This window comes from Phascolarctos cinereus, unplaced genomic scaffold (genome assembly GCF_003287225.1).
Source record: "Phascolarctos cinereus isolate Bilbo 61053 unplaced genomic scaffold, phaCin_HiC Scaffold_4;HRSCAF=312, whole genome shotgun sequence".
Classification (NCBI taxonomy): domain Eukaryota; kingdom Metazoa; phylum Chordata; class Mammalia; order Diprotodontia; family Phascolarctidae; genus Phascolarctos; species Phascolarctos cinereus.
In genome coordinates this window covers 683443320-683459175 of record NW_027555847.1, presented here as the reverse complement: position 1 = coordinate 683459175, position 15856 = coordinate 683443320, and the positions used below count along the sequence as shown (strand labels likewise).

Here is a 15856-nt window from a genome sequence, read left to right as displayed (position 1 = left end):
TGAGCCCCACTGTTCTCTTCCCTCTCCTTCCTTGCAAGGCAAACATAAAAGACCTCTCCCACATCCTGAAAAAGATGCCCCAGTATCAGAAGGAACTGAACAAGGTGAGGGGAGCCTGGAGCCCACTGGGCAGGTGTATTTAGGGGACCCTCCTGAGCTGGCAGAAGCACTCTTTGAGTAAGGGGGCCAGGAATCCCACCTTCTTCCCAGCTTGCTCCCTGTGGCCTGGGCCAGACTCCTGCTGGCTTCTTCTCTGCCACCTAGTCATTTATCAAGTATTTATTAAGCTCTTACTGTATGCTAAGTGCTAGGGATATGATGAAAGGCAAAACATAGTTTTTTTTCTCAAGGAGCTCACAGTCTATTAGGGGAGACAGCTTGTAAACAGCTCCATACGAGGAGAGGGAGGGTGATCTGAGAGAGAAGCTTGGCACAATTTCCTCCCAATGGTGGAGTTTGAACTGAGTCTTGAAGAAAGCTGGGGTAGGGGGGACACAAGTGGGCAGGGATGAGGAGGGACAGCACGTCAAGCATGGGAGATGGCCACGATGATGGGAGATGGAGCGTTTCATTGGAGGAAGGCCAGCAGGGCTGGAGCTTAGGCTTTGTGGAGAGGGAGAAGCCTAACAAGGGAAGAAGGGGCTGGGTTATGTTGTGGAGTTTTCGGTGCCCACCATGAGGCTTGATCTTTAATTCGCAGTACTCGACACACCTGAACTTGGCCGATGACTGCATGAAACACTTTAAGGGCACCGTGGAGAGACTCTGCAGTGTCGAGCAGGTGGAGGGCCCTCAGCTCTTGGGGGTTCAGGGTGTAGCTTAACAGGGATGGGGTACCTGCAGCCTCAGGGTGACATGTGGCCCTGTGGCCCTCTAGGTCCTCAAGTGCTGCCCTTTGACTGAATCCAAACTTCACAGAGCAAATCCCCTTAATAAAATCTCCTAAGCCTTAGGACCTGGATGTGGAGGCTCAGGGCTCTAGGGGTACCAGGCTTAGTTCAGGGGCAGGAGCTCAAGGAATGCCCAGGGATCCTGAGGCTCCTGGGCTATGTGGGCCCCACAGTGGTGGCTGAACTCCTGCCTCCGGCCCCGGCTCCCCAGGACCTGGCTTTGGGCACAGATGCAGAAGGGGAGAAGATTAAGGATGCCATGAAGCTGATTGTTCCCGTGCTGTTGGACACTGGGGTCCCCCCGTATGACAAGATCCGTATCCTCCTACTCTATATCTTGCTGCGGAATGGTATGAGCATGGACGGGAGGGGTGGAGGGGGTGGGGCCTCAGTCACTGCCCACTGACCCTCATTAATCCCTGACCTTTTCTCGGGGTACCCCGGGACATGTCATGTGTCTAAACACGGCCTTATATACATGTGTGGGTGCTGTGCCCACCCACAGGAGTGACCGAGGAGAATCTGGCCAAGCTCATCCAACATGCCAATGTGCAGGCACACAGCAACCTCATCCGAAACCTGGAGCAGCTCGGGACCACAGTCACCGTTGCCACGGTACGGGGTCAGGAAGGATGGCAGCAGTCATTGTAGCCTCCTGGACTCTCCTTGGTGTGAGTAGGGGCAGTGTGTCAGCTCTCACCCTGGAAGCCAGCCTGGGAGTAGGAGAAATCGAGACACGGTAGTGGGGATCTTCACAAATTCTTAACTCCATCCCATCTTCTTGAAGCCTCAGCCTCTCCCATTTCTCCCCTCTCTTCTGTACTGTCTCTGGGCTCAGCCTCTTGTCTTTCTCTGTCTCTCTTTCTGTCTGTCTTATTCTTCTTTCCAGCCTGGCCTGCTTTGCTGCCTGGGGAGGTGCTGCCCTCCCCTCCCCTTCTGGCCCTGTCCATGACCCCCTCCCCTCCATCCCTCGCCCCAGGGCTCCGGGGCCCCTACCCGAGGAGATCGAAAGGAGAGGTTGGAGCCAACTTACCAACTATCCCGCTGGACACCCGTCATCAAGGACGTGATGGAGGTGAGAGGGAGGGCACTAATCCTGTGATCATTAGTTGCCTCCTGGCCTCCCCCAGCCTCCCTGAGCCCTGGCCTCCTGCTTCCCTATTTCCCTGCTCTGACTTTTCCCAGCCCCCCACCCTCCCACACCCCCACCTCTCTTCCATCCACCTCCCCTGGCCCCTAAGCCACAGCTAGGCTTAATGGCAAATCCCTCATTATGGGCATTATCCTGGCATCTGATCCATGATCCCTGGGAGGGGAAAACAAGAGGAGCCTCCCTGGAGGGGGTGGGGTGATAAGGGACACTCTGAGCCTGTGTGTGCTCCCTCCCCAGGACGCTGTGGAGGACAAGCTGGCCCGGAAACTATGGCCCTTTTTATCTGACCCTGCCCCCGCCTCCAGCTCCCAGACTGCTGTCAGGTAAGGTCTGGGGGGACTGTCATGTGCCATCAGCCAAGGCGGGGTCCTTGTGAACCATAGGCGGGGGGTGGGGAGAGGGGGCTTGATCCTCCCCTGACTCAGTAGTCCCTTTCTGTCCTCAGCGCCCGCTTTGGTCACTGGCACAAGAACAAAACTTCAGTGGAGTCTTCCCGGGCTGGGCCCCGACTCCTGGTTTACATGCTGGGTGGCGTGGCTATGTCTGAGATGCGGGCAGCCTACGAGGTGACCCGGGCCACTGAAGGAAAGTGGGAGGTGCTCATTGGTGAGTTGGGGCTGGCTCAGGTGCCTGAGGCCTTTGGAGAGTTAGAGTTGGGGGCAGGATGCCCAGATCCCTGAAGGGTGTGGGGGCTAGAAACACAGTCTCGGGGAGGAGGGGGCGAGCAGCTGGATCCTTGAGAGAGGTGGGCTGGACATCTGCTGCCTGAGTCTAGAAAGCATGGAAGCTTCACTTGGTCTTTCTGTGCCTGTCAGGTTCTTCCCACGTCCTCACTCCCACCCAGTTCCTGGATGACCTCAAAAGTCTGGACCAGAAGCTGGAGGACATCCCCATGCCTTGAGTTTGGAGCAGCTTGATGTAATCCCCTCCCCTCCCCAACAGGCAATAAAATCCCATGGACTCCCAACCTCACCTCACCCCCCCTCTGGGTCACCTTCTTCCTGCGTCAGATCTTCATAGCAGGCCCTGACTTCAGTGAGGCTTCGCCATTGGAGCAGAGGAGCGAGGGGACCAGATGCGGCATCCTTTGATGGCTCCGTGACCTCACTGACATGGGCATTCCCTCCAGGTTCCCAGCCCATCAGCACCTTCTTAGTCCGTGTGGCCCTCGTCCCCGTCTCCTCCTGTTTGAGGCAGCGTCTGCCTGACAGTCTGGTGGCCTTCCTCGAGTTCTCTTCACATTCTGTGGCTTCCAGCCCCGTGCTCAGATGTCCCTCTGTCATCCCTCAGTCTCACTGCTGGGCTGACCTGCTTCCTTTTCTAATCATGTGGGCTTTGGCTGGGGTATGAAGGTTAGATTGGAGGGGAAAGACATGGGAGTTGGAAGACAGTAGTTTAGGCTGGTGACAATGAACTCCTGGATGCGTGGTGGTGCTGGCCACTGGTGTCCCTCTTTTGGGGATCTATGGACTCATTATAAAGAAAGTAAGGGATTTTCCCCTAGATTAGGGGCTCTTAACTTGGGGGTCTGTGGGTAGATTTTCTGGGGCTCTGTAAACTTCAATGGGAAAAAAATTACATCTTTATTTCATTTCAAATTACATTCTTTATTTCATAATTGGTTTCCTTTGTAATCCGAGAGGTCCATAAGCTTTACCAGGCTGACCATCAGAGGGGTCTGGGGCATAGAAAAGGTTAAGACACCCTGCCCTGGATGGCCACTCATTCCCACGTGCTGCCACAACTTCCCTTCCCTTCTGCCCCAGGTTCATAACAACACCTTGGTCCTGTCCTTTCACTGGGGAGAGGGGTAAGGCAGACCCTCAGATAATATGTCTTGGGCAATGGGTGTGTCATGACCTCCCAGATATTTGTAAAGTGTGGTCTTTGCTAACATTCTCCGGCTACGAAGATTAAGAACAAGATGGCCCCTGCCCTCGAGTGAACTGAGCCAATTCACTTCCCCATCTCGGGTGAGGTTTCCTTATCTATACGATGAAGGGGTTGGGCTAAATGCCCTCTAAGGCCCCATCCAGCTCTGGGTCTATAGTCCTGTGGGGACAGTGTCCTAAGGCATTTTCCTAAGCATTAGGAGACTCACTTTGGCTCCAAGGGGAGAAGGGCAAAGCTCAGGGCAGGGAGACCCATACAGGTGAAAGGGAATAGGGAGGGCCATGAGAGTGGGACCAGGAAAAGAGGATGGGTCTGAGTAGTATGGAGGTAAATGGAAGTGATTAGATGTGGGGAGTGTGGGGGAGGAATGAGTCAGAAGATGGCAGTTTTTTGAGCCTGGGTGATAGGGAGGATGGTGGCATCAGTGGCAATAGGGAAGTCATGAGGACAAGCTTCTTTGTGTAAGGGGAAAGATATGAGCGCCATTTTGGACGTGTTGAATTTGAGGTACTAGTGGGACGTGGGTCTAGAGTTGGGGGAGGAGAAAAGGGATAGGACCAGATAGAATGTGCAGAGAGGAGGCCAATAGCAGGCCCCATAGGGAAGCAACCCCATTAAGGGGCAAGGAAGAAGATTAGGACTGGGTGTGGTAGGCTGCAGAGAGCATCAGCTTTGTAGTCAGAGGCTGGCCTCCTGATTCTGGCTTTTTGGCTCTGATCAAGTTGCTTCCCATTTGGCCCTTCAGATTTCCTCATGTGTAACAGGGTAAGATTGGTCCAGGTAATCTCTAAGGTAGCTTTTCCCCAATGCAAATCTAGGATTCTGTATATATTTTTTTTTAATTTTTTTTCCTTTAGAAAAACCTGGAAAGACTTGGGTGGACTGATGCTGAATCAAGTGAGCAGAACCAGGAGAATGTTGTACACAGTAACAGCCACATTGTGCGATGACTAATATTGATAGACTTAATGTTTCTCAGCAGTACAAGGATCTAAGACATCTCCAAAGGTCTCGTGATGGAAAATGCTATCCACATCCAGAGAAAGAACTATGGAGTTTGAATGCAGATCAAAGCATACTATTTGCTATTTTTTTTCCTTCTGTTGTGTTTTGTTTCCTCTTTCTGGTTGTCCTTCCTATTGGTTCTAATTCTTACTTACAACGTCACTAATGTGAAAATAATAGAAATGTGTAGTCTACATCAGATTGCCTGCTGTCTTGGGGAGAAAGGGGGAGACAAATTTAAAACTCAAAAGCTTATGGAAGTGATTGTTGATAAATCAAAATAAATTAATTAAAATTTTTTTTCCACTTAATAGTATTTTTTTTCAATTACCACGTAAAGGGGGGCAGCTAGGTGGTACAGTGGATAGAGAAACTGAAGTCAGGAGGACCTGAGTTCAAATCCAGCCTCAGACCAAACACTTAACATTTACTAGCTGTGTGACCCTAGGCAAGTCACTTAACCCTAATTGCCTAAAAGCAAACAAACAAACAAAAATCAATTACATGTAAAGATAGTTTTCAACATTCACTTTTATTAGATTTCAAGTTCCAGATTTTTTTTTCTCCCTCCCCAAAATGGTAAGCAATCTGATATAGGCTATACACGTACAATCATATTAAACATATTTCCACGTTAGTCATGTTGTGAAAGAAGGATCAGAACAAAAGGGGAAAACCATGAGAAAGGAAAAAAAAGTGGATAGCATTTTCTATCTCGAGTCTTTTGGAATAGTCTTAGATCATTGCATTGCTGAGAAGAGCTAAGTATCAAAACTAATATGATTCCATATTTCAATGAAGTAGGCAGAGAAGGAACAGCCAGAGGGGTAGGAGGAAAGCCGAGTGAGTCATCTAGGGGATTGGAAGTGTCTAGGTGGAGGGGGTTGTCATCAGTATTAAAAACTGCAGAAGGGTCAGGAGGATGAGGAGTGAGAATAGGGCCTTGGATTTGGCACGAGGACTTTGTGGACTGTTGGAAGACAGGTGGGGATGTCCGGAAGCTGGCTTTCAAGGAGTGAGGAGTAGTGATGAAGGCAGGGATAGAAGAACTAGGAGATTTTTGCCAGAAGATAGAGGTCTGGTAGAGGGCAGAGTTATAACTAAGAGGTTTGCCCCAGGTTGCCAAGACTTGGAAGGTGCCAACTGAACCTGCACTCTAGCTGCAGACAGATGAGTACAGTTGCTCGCTGTAAAGTTTATTGGGAAGCTAGGTGGCTCACTGGATACAGCAACAAGCCTGCAGTAAGGAAGACTCATCTTCCTGAGTTCAAATCTGGCCTTGGTCACTTGCTAGCTGTGTGACTTCTGGGCGAGTCACTTCACCCTGTTTGCCTCAATTTCCTCATCTGTAAAATGAACTGGAGAAGGAAATGGCAAACCACTCCAGTATCTTTGCCAAGAAAACTGAGTTGTACACAACAGAACTTTATTACTTAAAATTGGAAGCTACCAGATGGTTCATACTTCCTCTCTCCAGCTATTGCACCCCTGGTGACCACCTCCCTTCCCCTTTGAGGCAGAGTGCCCTTATTATCTTGGGGTCACTGCGCCCTTCCCCCAATTGAGTTTGTCTCAAAAGGTTGACTTAAGGGTGTTATTTAGGGAGAAGGATAGGGTTGCTGCCATGTTTTATAAAGCTTGCCCTAGAGTTAAGAAAATGGTAGTTATCGCTCACCAAGAAGGAAATAGGAGGGACCAATGGGAAAAAGCCAGTGGCAAAGAAAGCAATCGTGGGGCGAGGGTAGGAGGGGCCAACAGCAAAACTGTTGTGGGTGAGTAGTCCTGGGGCACTCCAACTTTACATAATTGGGCTCTGAGGCCCTACTAAGCATGGTGATCCAGCCTTCTCTGGGTGAGGGATCCTTCCCTTAGAAAGCGAAACTCATAACACAATAGGAATGGAGCTCCTCTCCCCCTATGTACGCCAATATATCCCAAGTCTAGAACGTTAAAAAATGGATACCTTGTTTTTATGTAACTTTCAATTCCCAACCTATCCCTCCTCCCCACCTTACCCAGTGAGCTATTGCTTACAAAGTGCCTTACAATTATGATCTCATTTGGTCCTCATGAACAACCCTGGGAGTTAGGTTCTATTATTATCATCTCCATTTTACAGATGAGGAAACTGAGGCAGACAGGTTAAGTGACTTGTCCAGGATCATAAACAGCTGGTAGGTGTCTGAGGCTGGATTTGAATTCAGGTCTTTCTGTCTCAAGGCCCAGAGCTCTATTCATTGTGCCACCTAGCTGATAACCAAGAAAAAAAGAGAAGAAAAATATTTACTTCAGCAAAACTAACCAACACACCCAAATGAGTCCAACAATTTATAGAGTATTTGACATCCCTAGTCCCCCCACCCCCTTTATTTTTCAAGCCTTTCCCGGTTCTCGAAGCTATCCACCTTGGGAATGCCACTGATAGCAGAAGAATGCTCTGGGGGCAGCTGGGTGGCGCAGTGGATAGAGCACTGGTCCTGGAGTCAGGAGGACCCGAGTTCAAATCCAGCCTCAGACACATAACAGTAGCTATGTGACTTTGGGCAAGTCCCTTCACCCCAATTGCCTCACCAAAAACAAACAAAAAAAGCAAGAAGAATGCACTGGCAGCTGGGAGAAAGATCAGTGGAGCAGGGAGAGGCCAGGCAGCAGAAGACCCCTTAGGAGGCTAATACAGTTGTGCAGGGAAGAGGGGATGAGAGCCTAAACGAAGGCTGTGGCTTGTAAGTGAAGAGAAGGGGGCGATGTGAGAAGGGAGAGGAAGCCAGGGGCAGGGTGAGGTGGTTGTGAGGCTGAGTGACTGGAGGCAGGGTGGTGCCCTCAGGAGAAACAAGGAAGTTAAGGAGAGGGGACAGTTTAAGGGGAAGATGGTGACACCCATTTCACACATGCTGAGTTTGAGAACCCCAGTAGGGGTGGAGGGGTCCAGTAGGCATCATGTTGGACTTCTCAGGGTAGATTTTAGAGCGGATTCTATGGGCCTGGGAGACATCTGCATAGAGATGATAATTGAACTCCTGAGTTGATGAGATACCCTAGGGAATGTAGCCTACATTCCTCATTAAGAAAGCACATTTTTCCATTATGCATGGAGGAATCCTGTGACTCCTAGGTGGGGCAACAGAGAAGAAAGGAAGACCTGAATTCAAATTCTGCCTCAGATAGTTAACAACAGTTTGATCCTGGGCAAGTCTCACTTAACCTACAGATAAGTTTCCTATCTGTAAAATGGGAATAATAATAAGCTACTTAACAGGATTGTTGTGAGGATCAAATGGGCTGACTTATAGAGTGCTTTGCAAGCCTTGAAGCTTTATATAAATGCTACTTGTTTTTTTCACTTTAAAAATTTTTTAAATTAAATTTATTTTTAGTTTTTAACATTCACTTTTATAAGATTTTGAGTTCTAAATTCTCTCTCCACCCCCCTAGCCCCCCGGACGGCATGCAATCTGATACAGGTTATACATGTATAATCATAGTAAATGTATTTCTACATTAGACATGTTGTGAAAGAAGAATCAGAACAAAAGGGAAAAAACAAGAAAGGAACAACAAAAACAACAAAAAAAAAGAGCAGTATGCTTTGATCTGCATTCCAACTCCATAGTTCTTTCTCTGGATGTGTATAACATATAGATGCTAATAGTTGTTGTTCCATTGTATTTTGGGGAGCTTATCCAGGGGACTGAGGGGATGTCACAGGGTCATTTTCACTTCTTTTCACTCCCTTATCAGCTGCAATCAGTAGCTAAGTCCTTTTGATTTCCCTTTTACTTATGTCTATCCATCCCCTCTTCTCCAGTCACACAGCCACTGCCGTAGTTCAGGGAGGTCACAGTCACCAGGGCCTTGGACAGAGACCTGCCAGAGCCTGGCCATAGGAGTGGAGATTGCATGGCCAGGGATTCTGGGAAGAAGAGCAAGATGCTCCTGACCTTTCTGAATTGCCCATGAGCCAGGCAGGGTTTAGTAAGATGGTGTCTTTCCACCATTTTGTGATTGTAAACTGGGGAGTGGGCAATAAAGTATTGTATTCTCCTGCCAAAGCCTTCTGGAAGCATGAATAAATTTCCTTGGGAAGATAAAATGTGAGTGGTCACCTCATCCATTCATGAAGTGGTCAGTATTGCAGGAGACAGAGATTCCTGGCTCCCTAAACGGGAGCAGTGAGCAGTCATTTGGGTAATCTCAATTAACATGCTGTATTTTTTTTCTCTCCCATGTGGCAAAGATAGACCAAAACTACATTTTCTTTTGGCAATCAGGGTTAAGTGACTTGCCCAGGGTCACACAGCTTATAAGTGTCAAGTATGTGAGGCTGTATTTGAACTCAGATCCTCCTGACTCCAGGGCTGCTGCTCTACCCACACAGCCACCTAGCTGCCCCAAAACTACGTTTTCTTGACAGTTCTGTGGAATGAGGAAGGAGACTCAAGCTATACTTAAGCCTTATTAGGAGATTTTGCTGGAGTAGTGATTGGGGGAGATAGTAGCCAAAGTTGTGATAATTTTATGATATATTACAGGCAAATTCATCATTTACATTTTGAAAACTCTAGCTTGAGAGCAGAGGGATCTGGGCCAAGGTGGAGTGTGGAGATGGGTCCTTGCTCTAAACCGTCTTTCTTCTAAGCATCCCTCCTATCAGACAGGTGGGCTGCATGTTCCCTCCGTACATTTACACAAAGATCAAAACCCTTAGTTCACAGGACAGGAAAGAAGAGGGGACAGGCACCAGTCTTGGGAGACACCATACTTATGGGGTGGGAGATAGATGATGAACTAGCAAAGAAAACAGGAGTGGTCAGGTAGGAAGGGGGTCAGCCAGTTGGTCAACAAACATTTATTAAGCCCCTACTATATGCCAGACACTATGCTAAGCAGTGAGGATACAAAGAAATAATAAAAAGAAGTTGCTGCCTTTAAAGAGCCCCCAATCTGATGGGGGGGGCAACATGCAAAACAACCACATATAAACAAGATATATGCAGAGCAAATTGGAGGTGATCTCAGACGGCAGGTGCTAGCAGCAGAGAGATTGTATGAGGCTTCTGCTGTTTTGTGGATCCCTGGCAAAAGCAGGGAAGAGCAATTCCAGAACCCAATACAGCTGCTTACCCTTTTCCAGAGGTTGTTTTGAGGAAAGTTCTTTGTCTACCATAAAGCACTATTGAAATGGAAGTTTTAATCCTTCTTCTTCACATTTCAAGGGAAGGGAAAGCCCTACTATATACTAGGCACCAGATTTTTATAAATATTACCTCATTTCATCTTCACAACAACCTGCAAGGTAGGTGCTATTGTTATCTCCATTTTACAGTTGAGGAAAGTGACTTGCCCAGGGTCACACAGCTAGAAAGTGTCTGAGGCCCGATTTGAACTCAGCTCTCCACTGCACCACCAGCTGCCTCTGGTTCAAGGATCCCAGGTTTTATCAGGGTGAGCAACCTGCCAGAAAAGTAGGCCAAAACCCTTCCAAGGTTTGGTAGCTGGGTTTTGAGAGGTGCTATGACCAGAAATCAAACCAAACAGAAACCCAAAACACACCAAATTCCCCTCCTTGAAGCCAAGCTCTGAAAAGAGGCCGAGCCTAACACAGCAGACACGCAGTCCACCAATGGGACTCTATTCAAAGCCTTTTGAGCTTGGTAGGACCCCAGTGAGGCAGCTTTCATGATAATAAATGGAACACAGTGAAGGTAAAAGAGGAATACAAAGTGCTCAGAGACTCTGGGAGGAAGGGCTCGGCCCCCAGTCTGGAGGAGGCAGAATCTGAAATGGACCTGGCAAGGTTTGGGGTGGGAAGGGCATATCGGGAATGGGACAAAATGAGAATTGTCAGAGTGGAACGGTTCTCCTCTTGCTCCCTCATCCTCTGTATCTGATCTGTTGCCACTTCTTGCCCGTTCCATCCCTTCGACACCTTCTTCTCCACTCACACAGTCCCCACCCTAGGCTAGGTCCTCACCACTTTCCTCCTGGATTGTTTCAGTGGCCTCCTGATTGGTCTCCTTGCCTCCAGTTTCTTCCTTCCCCAGTCCATCATCCGCACACAGCTGCCAAAATTATATTCTTCCTTTTATTTTTTTTTTTAAATCAGGCAATTGGGGTTAAGTAACTTGCTCAGGGTCACACAGGTAGTAAGTGTCAAGTGTTTGGTCTGAGACTGGATTTGAAGTCAGGTCCTCTTGACGTCGGGGCCGGTGCTCTATCCGCTGTGCCACCTTGCTGCCCCGTCAAAGTGAGATTCTTAAAGCCCAGGTCTGACCCCGTCACTCCCTGCCCTAGAAGCGTCAGCGCTGCCCCACCACCTTCAGAATAAAGCACAGTCTCCTGTGTTTGGTATTTAAAGCTCTCCAGCTTCTCTTCCAGGAGGGTCACACATTACTCCTCCTTGTGCACCCTCTACTCCAACTGAACTGTCCCATTGGCTGTTGCCCGTTCATGACATTCCATCTCCTGACTCCATCTCTTTGCACACACTGTGCCCCCTGCCTGGAATTCTTTCCCTCCTTGCCTCCAAATCTTGGAACCCTTAGCATCCTCTAAGGCTCAGCTGAGGTGTCACCCTCTTAAAGGGGCCTTTCCTGCTTTCCTCAGGAGTTTGTATGTCCCAACCAATCAATCATTCAATTAAAAAGCATTTATTAAGGACTTACCATGTTCTAGGCACTGTAATAACCCCCGAGGATACAAAGAAAGGAAAAAGACAATCCCTGCCCTCAAGGGGCTTACAGTCTAATGGGAGAGACAACATGCCACCAACCGTGTACAATCTACAGTTATCCCTTCAGCATCATGACTTTCCCCATCATGATTTCAATATATCGAGGTTTGGCATAAGATATTAAATGGGAATTTTTTTTGGAGTTTTGTGGAAGTTGCAGACAACATGAGAAGGCCAGCAGATGGCACAGAGAGTTTAGAAACATATAAAATATATGTATAGTACTGTATAGTATGAACCCAAGTTTTTTTTTTTTTTGGCTAGGCAATGGGGTTAAGTGACTTGCCCAGGGTCACACAGCTAGTAAGTGTCAGGTGTCTGAGAGGTCAGATTTGAACTCAGGTCCCGCTGACTCCAAGGCCAGAGCTCTATCCACTGTGCCATCTAGCTGCCCCTGAGCCCAAATTTTACAATATGGTATTGAAAATACTCCATAAAAGAAAAAGAAAAAAATTCAGACTTCTTCTGCAAATGGAGGGCCAAAACATTTTACACAGATTTTCTAGGTTGTGAGGATGCCATACCCTTAACACCTGGGATTTGGAAGGGATAACTGTATATACAATGGAGTTTGGAGATAATCTCAGAGGAAAGATATTAGCAAAATCTTGAAAGAAGCCAAGGAAACCAGAAGGCTGAGGTGAGAAAGAAAATTCTAGGCAGAGAGACAGCCAGTCAGTCAAAATGCAGAGCCAGGAGAAGGAGAGGAAGTCTTATGCAAGAAATCATGAGGAGGGCCAGGCTTACTGGAGCTCAGAGTACATAGAAGGAAGTAAGGTGTGAGGAGACTGGAAAGGCAGGAAGAGGCCGAGTTATAAAGGGCTTTAAATGCCCAAACAGAGAATTTTTTATTTGATCCTGAAGGTAACAGGGAGCTACCGGAGTTCATTTGAATGGAGATTCGGGTAGTGCAGGGGACTGGGAGGAATGGAAGGGAAAAGGAGACTTGGTCAGACCTACCAGTGTTTTAGGAGATCTCTTCCGACAGCTGAGTACAAGATGGACTAGACTGGGGAGAGACGAGAGGGAGAGTGACCATCACAAAGCTTCAAATCATAGGACCGTAGATTGAGTATTTGAAGGGATATTAGTGGTTGTCTAGTCTAACGTCTACATTTTACATAGGGAGAAACTGAGGCCCAGAAAACTAAACTGATTCTCTAGGATGCTGCAGTTAGTGCATGTCTGAGGTCAAAATTGAACTCGGGTCTTCTTGACCTGACCTACTCTATCTATATGTCTTACTTATATTTCTAGTTTGTACATATCCCTTATTTGTGTAAGTCCTTTATTTGAGAGACAGTATAGTATTAGATAGAGAACAAGGCTTGAAGCCTAGAAGATCTGGGTTCAAGTCTCTCTTCCGCTATAAACTGGCTGTGTGACCTCAGGTGTATCATTGACCTCTCAGAACTGTAGGCAACTCTCTAAGATGGTGGTTCTCCAAGCATGGTATGAGGATCCCCAAGGGTTCCCTAGATCCTTTCAGGGGGTCCGAGAGGTCAAAACTATTTTCATAATTTTGAGAAATGGCCTAGTGGTAGGCCCTAGCAGACAGAAGTGATCCCATATTTGTTTACTGATTGACCTCTGAATGTACGGGGAAGTTTTTATGTACCCAACTGACTCTGATAGCTACATTTACGGTTGGGGATGCAAGGCTAGCAAGCTTCATTTAATCCGGATATATAAGAGTAACAAACTTTACCTATCACAGTGTCCTGGCGGGGGAAGTGGCAGTCTAGACTACCCACTGATTGCCCCTAAGAGTTCCCTGGAGTCACCATAATGCATAGAGTGCCAGGCTTGGAGTCGGTAAGACTCATCTTCCTAAATTCAAATCGAATTCAAATTCAAATCTTGCGAGCTGTGTGACCCTGGGCATGTCACTTAACCCTGTTTTCCTCAGTTTCCTCATCTGTAAAATGAACTGGAGAAGGAAATGGCAAACCACTCCAGGATCTTTGCCAGGGGTGGGGAACCTGAAGCCTTGAGGCCACATGTGGCCTTCTAGGTCCTCAGGTGTGGCCTTTTGACCGAGTCCAAGTTTTATAGAACAAATCCTATTATTTGTATAGGGATTTGTTCTGTGAAGTTTGGATTCAGTAAGAGGGCCGCACTTGAGGACCTAGAGGGCTACGTGTGACCATGAGGCTGCAGGTTCCTTACCTCTGAAAAATCCTAAATGGGGTCACAAAAAGAGTAGGACATGACTGAAACAACTGAACAGAACACAGGAAAAGATTTCCCTCCCACCTAGTCTCTGTGAATCTGCTCAGCAAAACAATCAGATATAAGGGCAGAAATTCCGGGGATCAGAACTCTCAACTGGGGTACACATTCCATGGCAAAACCAAGCCACTGGGCACTGTTGTTTCCTGGTGGGGCTGTAGATCGAGGGAGCACATACTTTTGTGCCTGTGAATAACAAATGGCCTGACCTGAGATCCTTCTAGCTCTTATTTTCCTTCTTGGTCACACTAATAATACTGACATTTAAATTTCTAATACTGTAATATTGCTAGATCTCAGCCACATTAACAAAAGCTCTTGTTAGGGTAATTGTTGTTCAATAATTTTTCAGCATGTAAGGAATCCTGAGGACAACATATCTGAGAATTGCTCAAGATTCTAAATTGCAAGGAAAGTGCTGACATGCTTTGGTGGAGGAAATTGCCTCATCTGGGAGGACCCAATGTCAATGAAACCACAGGTTCAGTCTCTATCCCTGTGTTTGCCCTTTACTGATCTGGGAACTTGTTGGGGGGCCCCAATTTCCACCCCTACCTATTGAATATAAGCTTCTTGAAGGCAGGGTGGGTCTGTGGAAAGAGTGTTGACTTTGGAGTCAAGAGGAGCTGGGTTCAAATCCTGCCTCTGATACTTGTTACCAAGGGCAAGCCTCTTAGTATCTGGGTTTTTTTTTTTTTAGGCAATTGGGTTTAAGTGACTTGGCCAGAGTCACACAGCTAGTGATCGTTAAGTGCCTGAGGCCGGATTTGAACTCAGGTCCTCTTGACTCCAGGGCCAGAGCTCTATCCACTGCTCTCCCTAGCTGCCCCCGTCTCAGCTTCTTCTTCTGTAAAATAAGGGGGTTGGAGCAGATGGCCTCTTCCAGCTCTAGTCTGTGATCCTACACCTGGAGCACAGTGCCTGGCTCATAGTAATCATTTATTTGATTGATTATCGTTTAGTTGTGTCTGACTCTTCGTGACCCGGTGGACTCTTGCACGCCAATGCTGTCCATGGGATTTTCTTGGCAAAGATATTGGAGTGGTTTGCCATTTTCTTCTCCAGCTCATTTTACAGATGAGGAAACTGAGGCAAACAAGGTGAAGTGACTTGCCCGGGGTCAAACAGCTAGTATCTAAGGCTGGATTTGAACTGAGGTCTTAGTGACTCCAGGCCCAGTGCTCTATCGACTCTAGCACCTACCTGGGAAAATAATAATAATAATAATAATAATAATAATAATGATAATAATAGCTGTCATTTATGTAGCACTTTCAAGTTTGCAAAGCTGCCTCTTGATTACTGATTGGAGCGAAATAGTGTGTAGAGGGCAGATGTGAACGTCAACCTATGCTGTCACAGTGGTATGTGAGTCGGTGGGCAGGTGGCTGGGGTGCTGGTGTCAGAAGACTTTGTGGAGTCAGTTCATCTCAAAGGTAGGGCAGGTCAAACTCACTTCCCTGCCTCAGGCTGTCAGGCCTCTGATTGCTACCAAACTCCCCTACCCCTTTATTCCCCATCCCGTCCCTTCCCAGTCCTGTCTCAGCCTCCATCCATGCAGCAGGTGCTTTCTACCAGACAATAGCAGAGATTGCCCACGTTAATTGAAGGGAAAAAACAATTGACCAATCTTCAGCCCTCTCACAATGGGAAGAAAGGGAAAAAGTGTGTTTCTGTGACAGGATGGCTTATTTGCCCAGAGGATTCATTAATGGTAGGATTTCAGGCAGTGTCATTTGGGGAAGAGAAATCTTAGGGCATTGGGTGATCTCCTGGGCTCCCAAAGCGCTCTGTTCCCCAGAGAGACACTCCATGATCTAGCCTCTGCTCTGCCCTCCCCCTAGCCTTGGGGCCTGGGGTATTGGGAAACCAAGGTCCTGGAGCCAAAATTGGAAGCCTCACTTGCCCAAGACCGGAAACCACAATCAGCACTTCTTCTTCTGGGAGATGGAG

At 47.6% G+C, this 15856-nt stretch overlaps 1 protein-coding gene across 2 annotated transcripts; it reads left to right on the top strand.

Moving 5' to 3' along the window:
• The first annotated feature begins 6 nt into the window (after positions 1–6).
• On the top strand, positions 7–5252 carry LOC110202147 (syntaxin-binding protein 2-like). 2 transcript variants are annotated; one of them, XM_078154233.1, is made up of 9 exons: positions 7–104; positions 701–781; positions 1102–1240; positions 1396–1505; positions 1870–1965; positions 2281–2366; positions 2489–2649; positions 2859–2961; positions 4794–5252. In XM_078154233.1, the coding sequence occupies exons 1-8, from the start codon at positions 75–77 to the stop codon at positions 2942–2944; spliced, it is 789 nt and encodes a 262-aa protein (XP_078010359.1). In that variant the 5' UTR covers positions 7–74; the 3' UTR covers positions 2945–2961; positions 4794–5252. The 2 variants fall into 2 exon arrangements, with proteins under 2 accessions (XP_078010359.1, XP_078010358.1); XM_078154232.1 differs by lacking the exon at positions 4794–5252 and having other exon boundaries at positions 2859–3661.
• The last annotated feature ends 10604 nt before the right edge of the window (positions 5253–15856 follow it).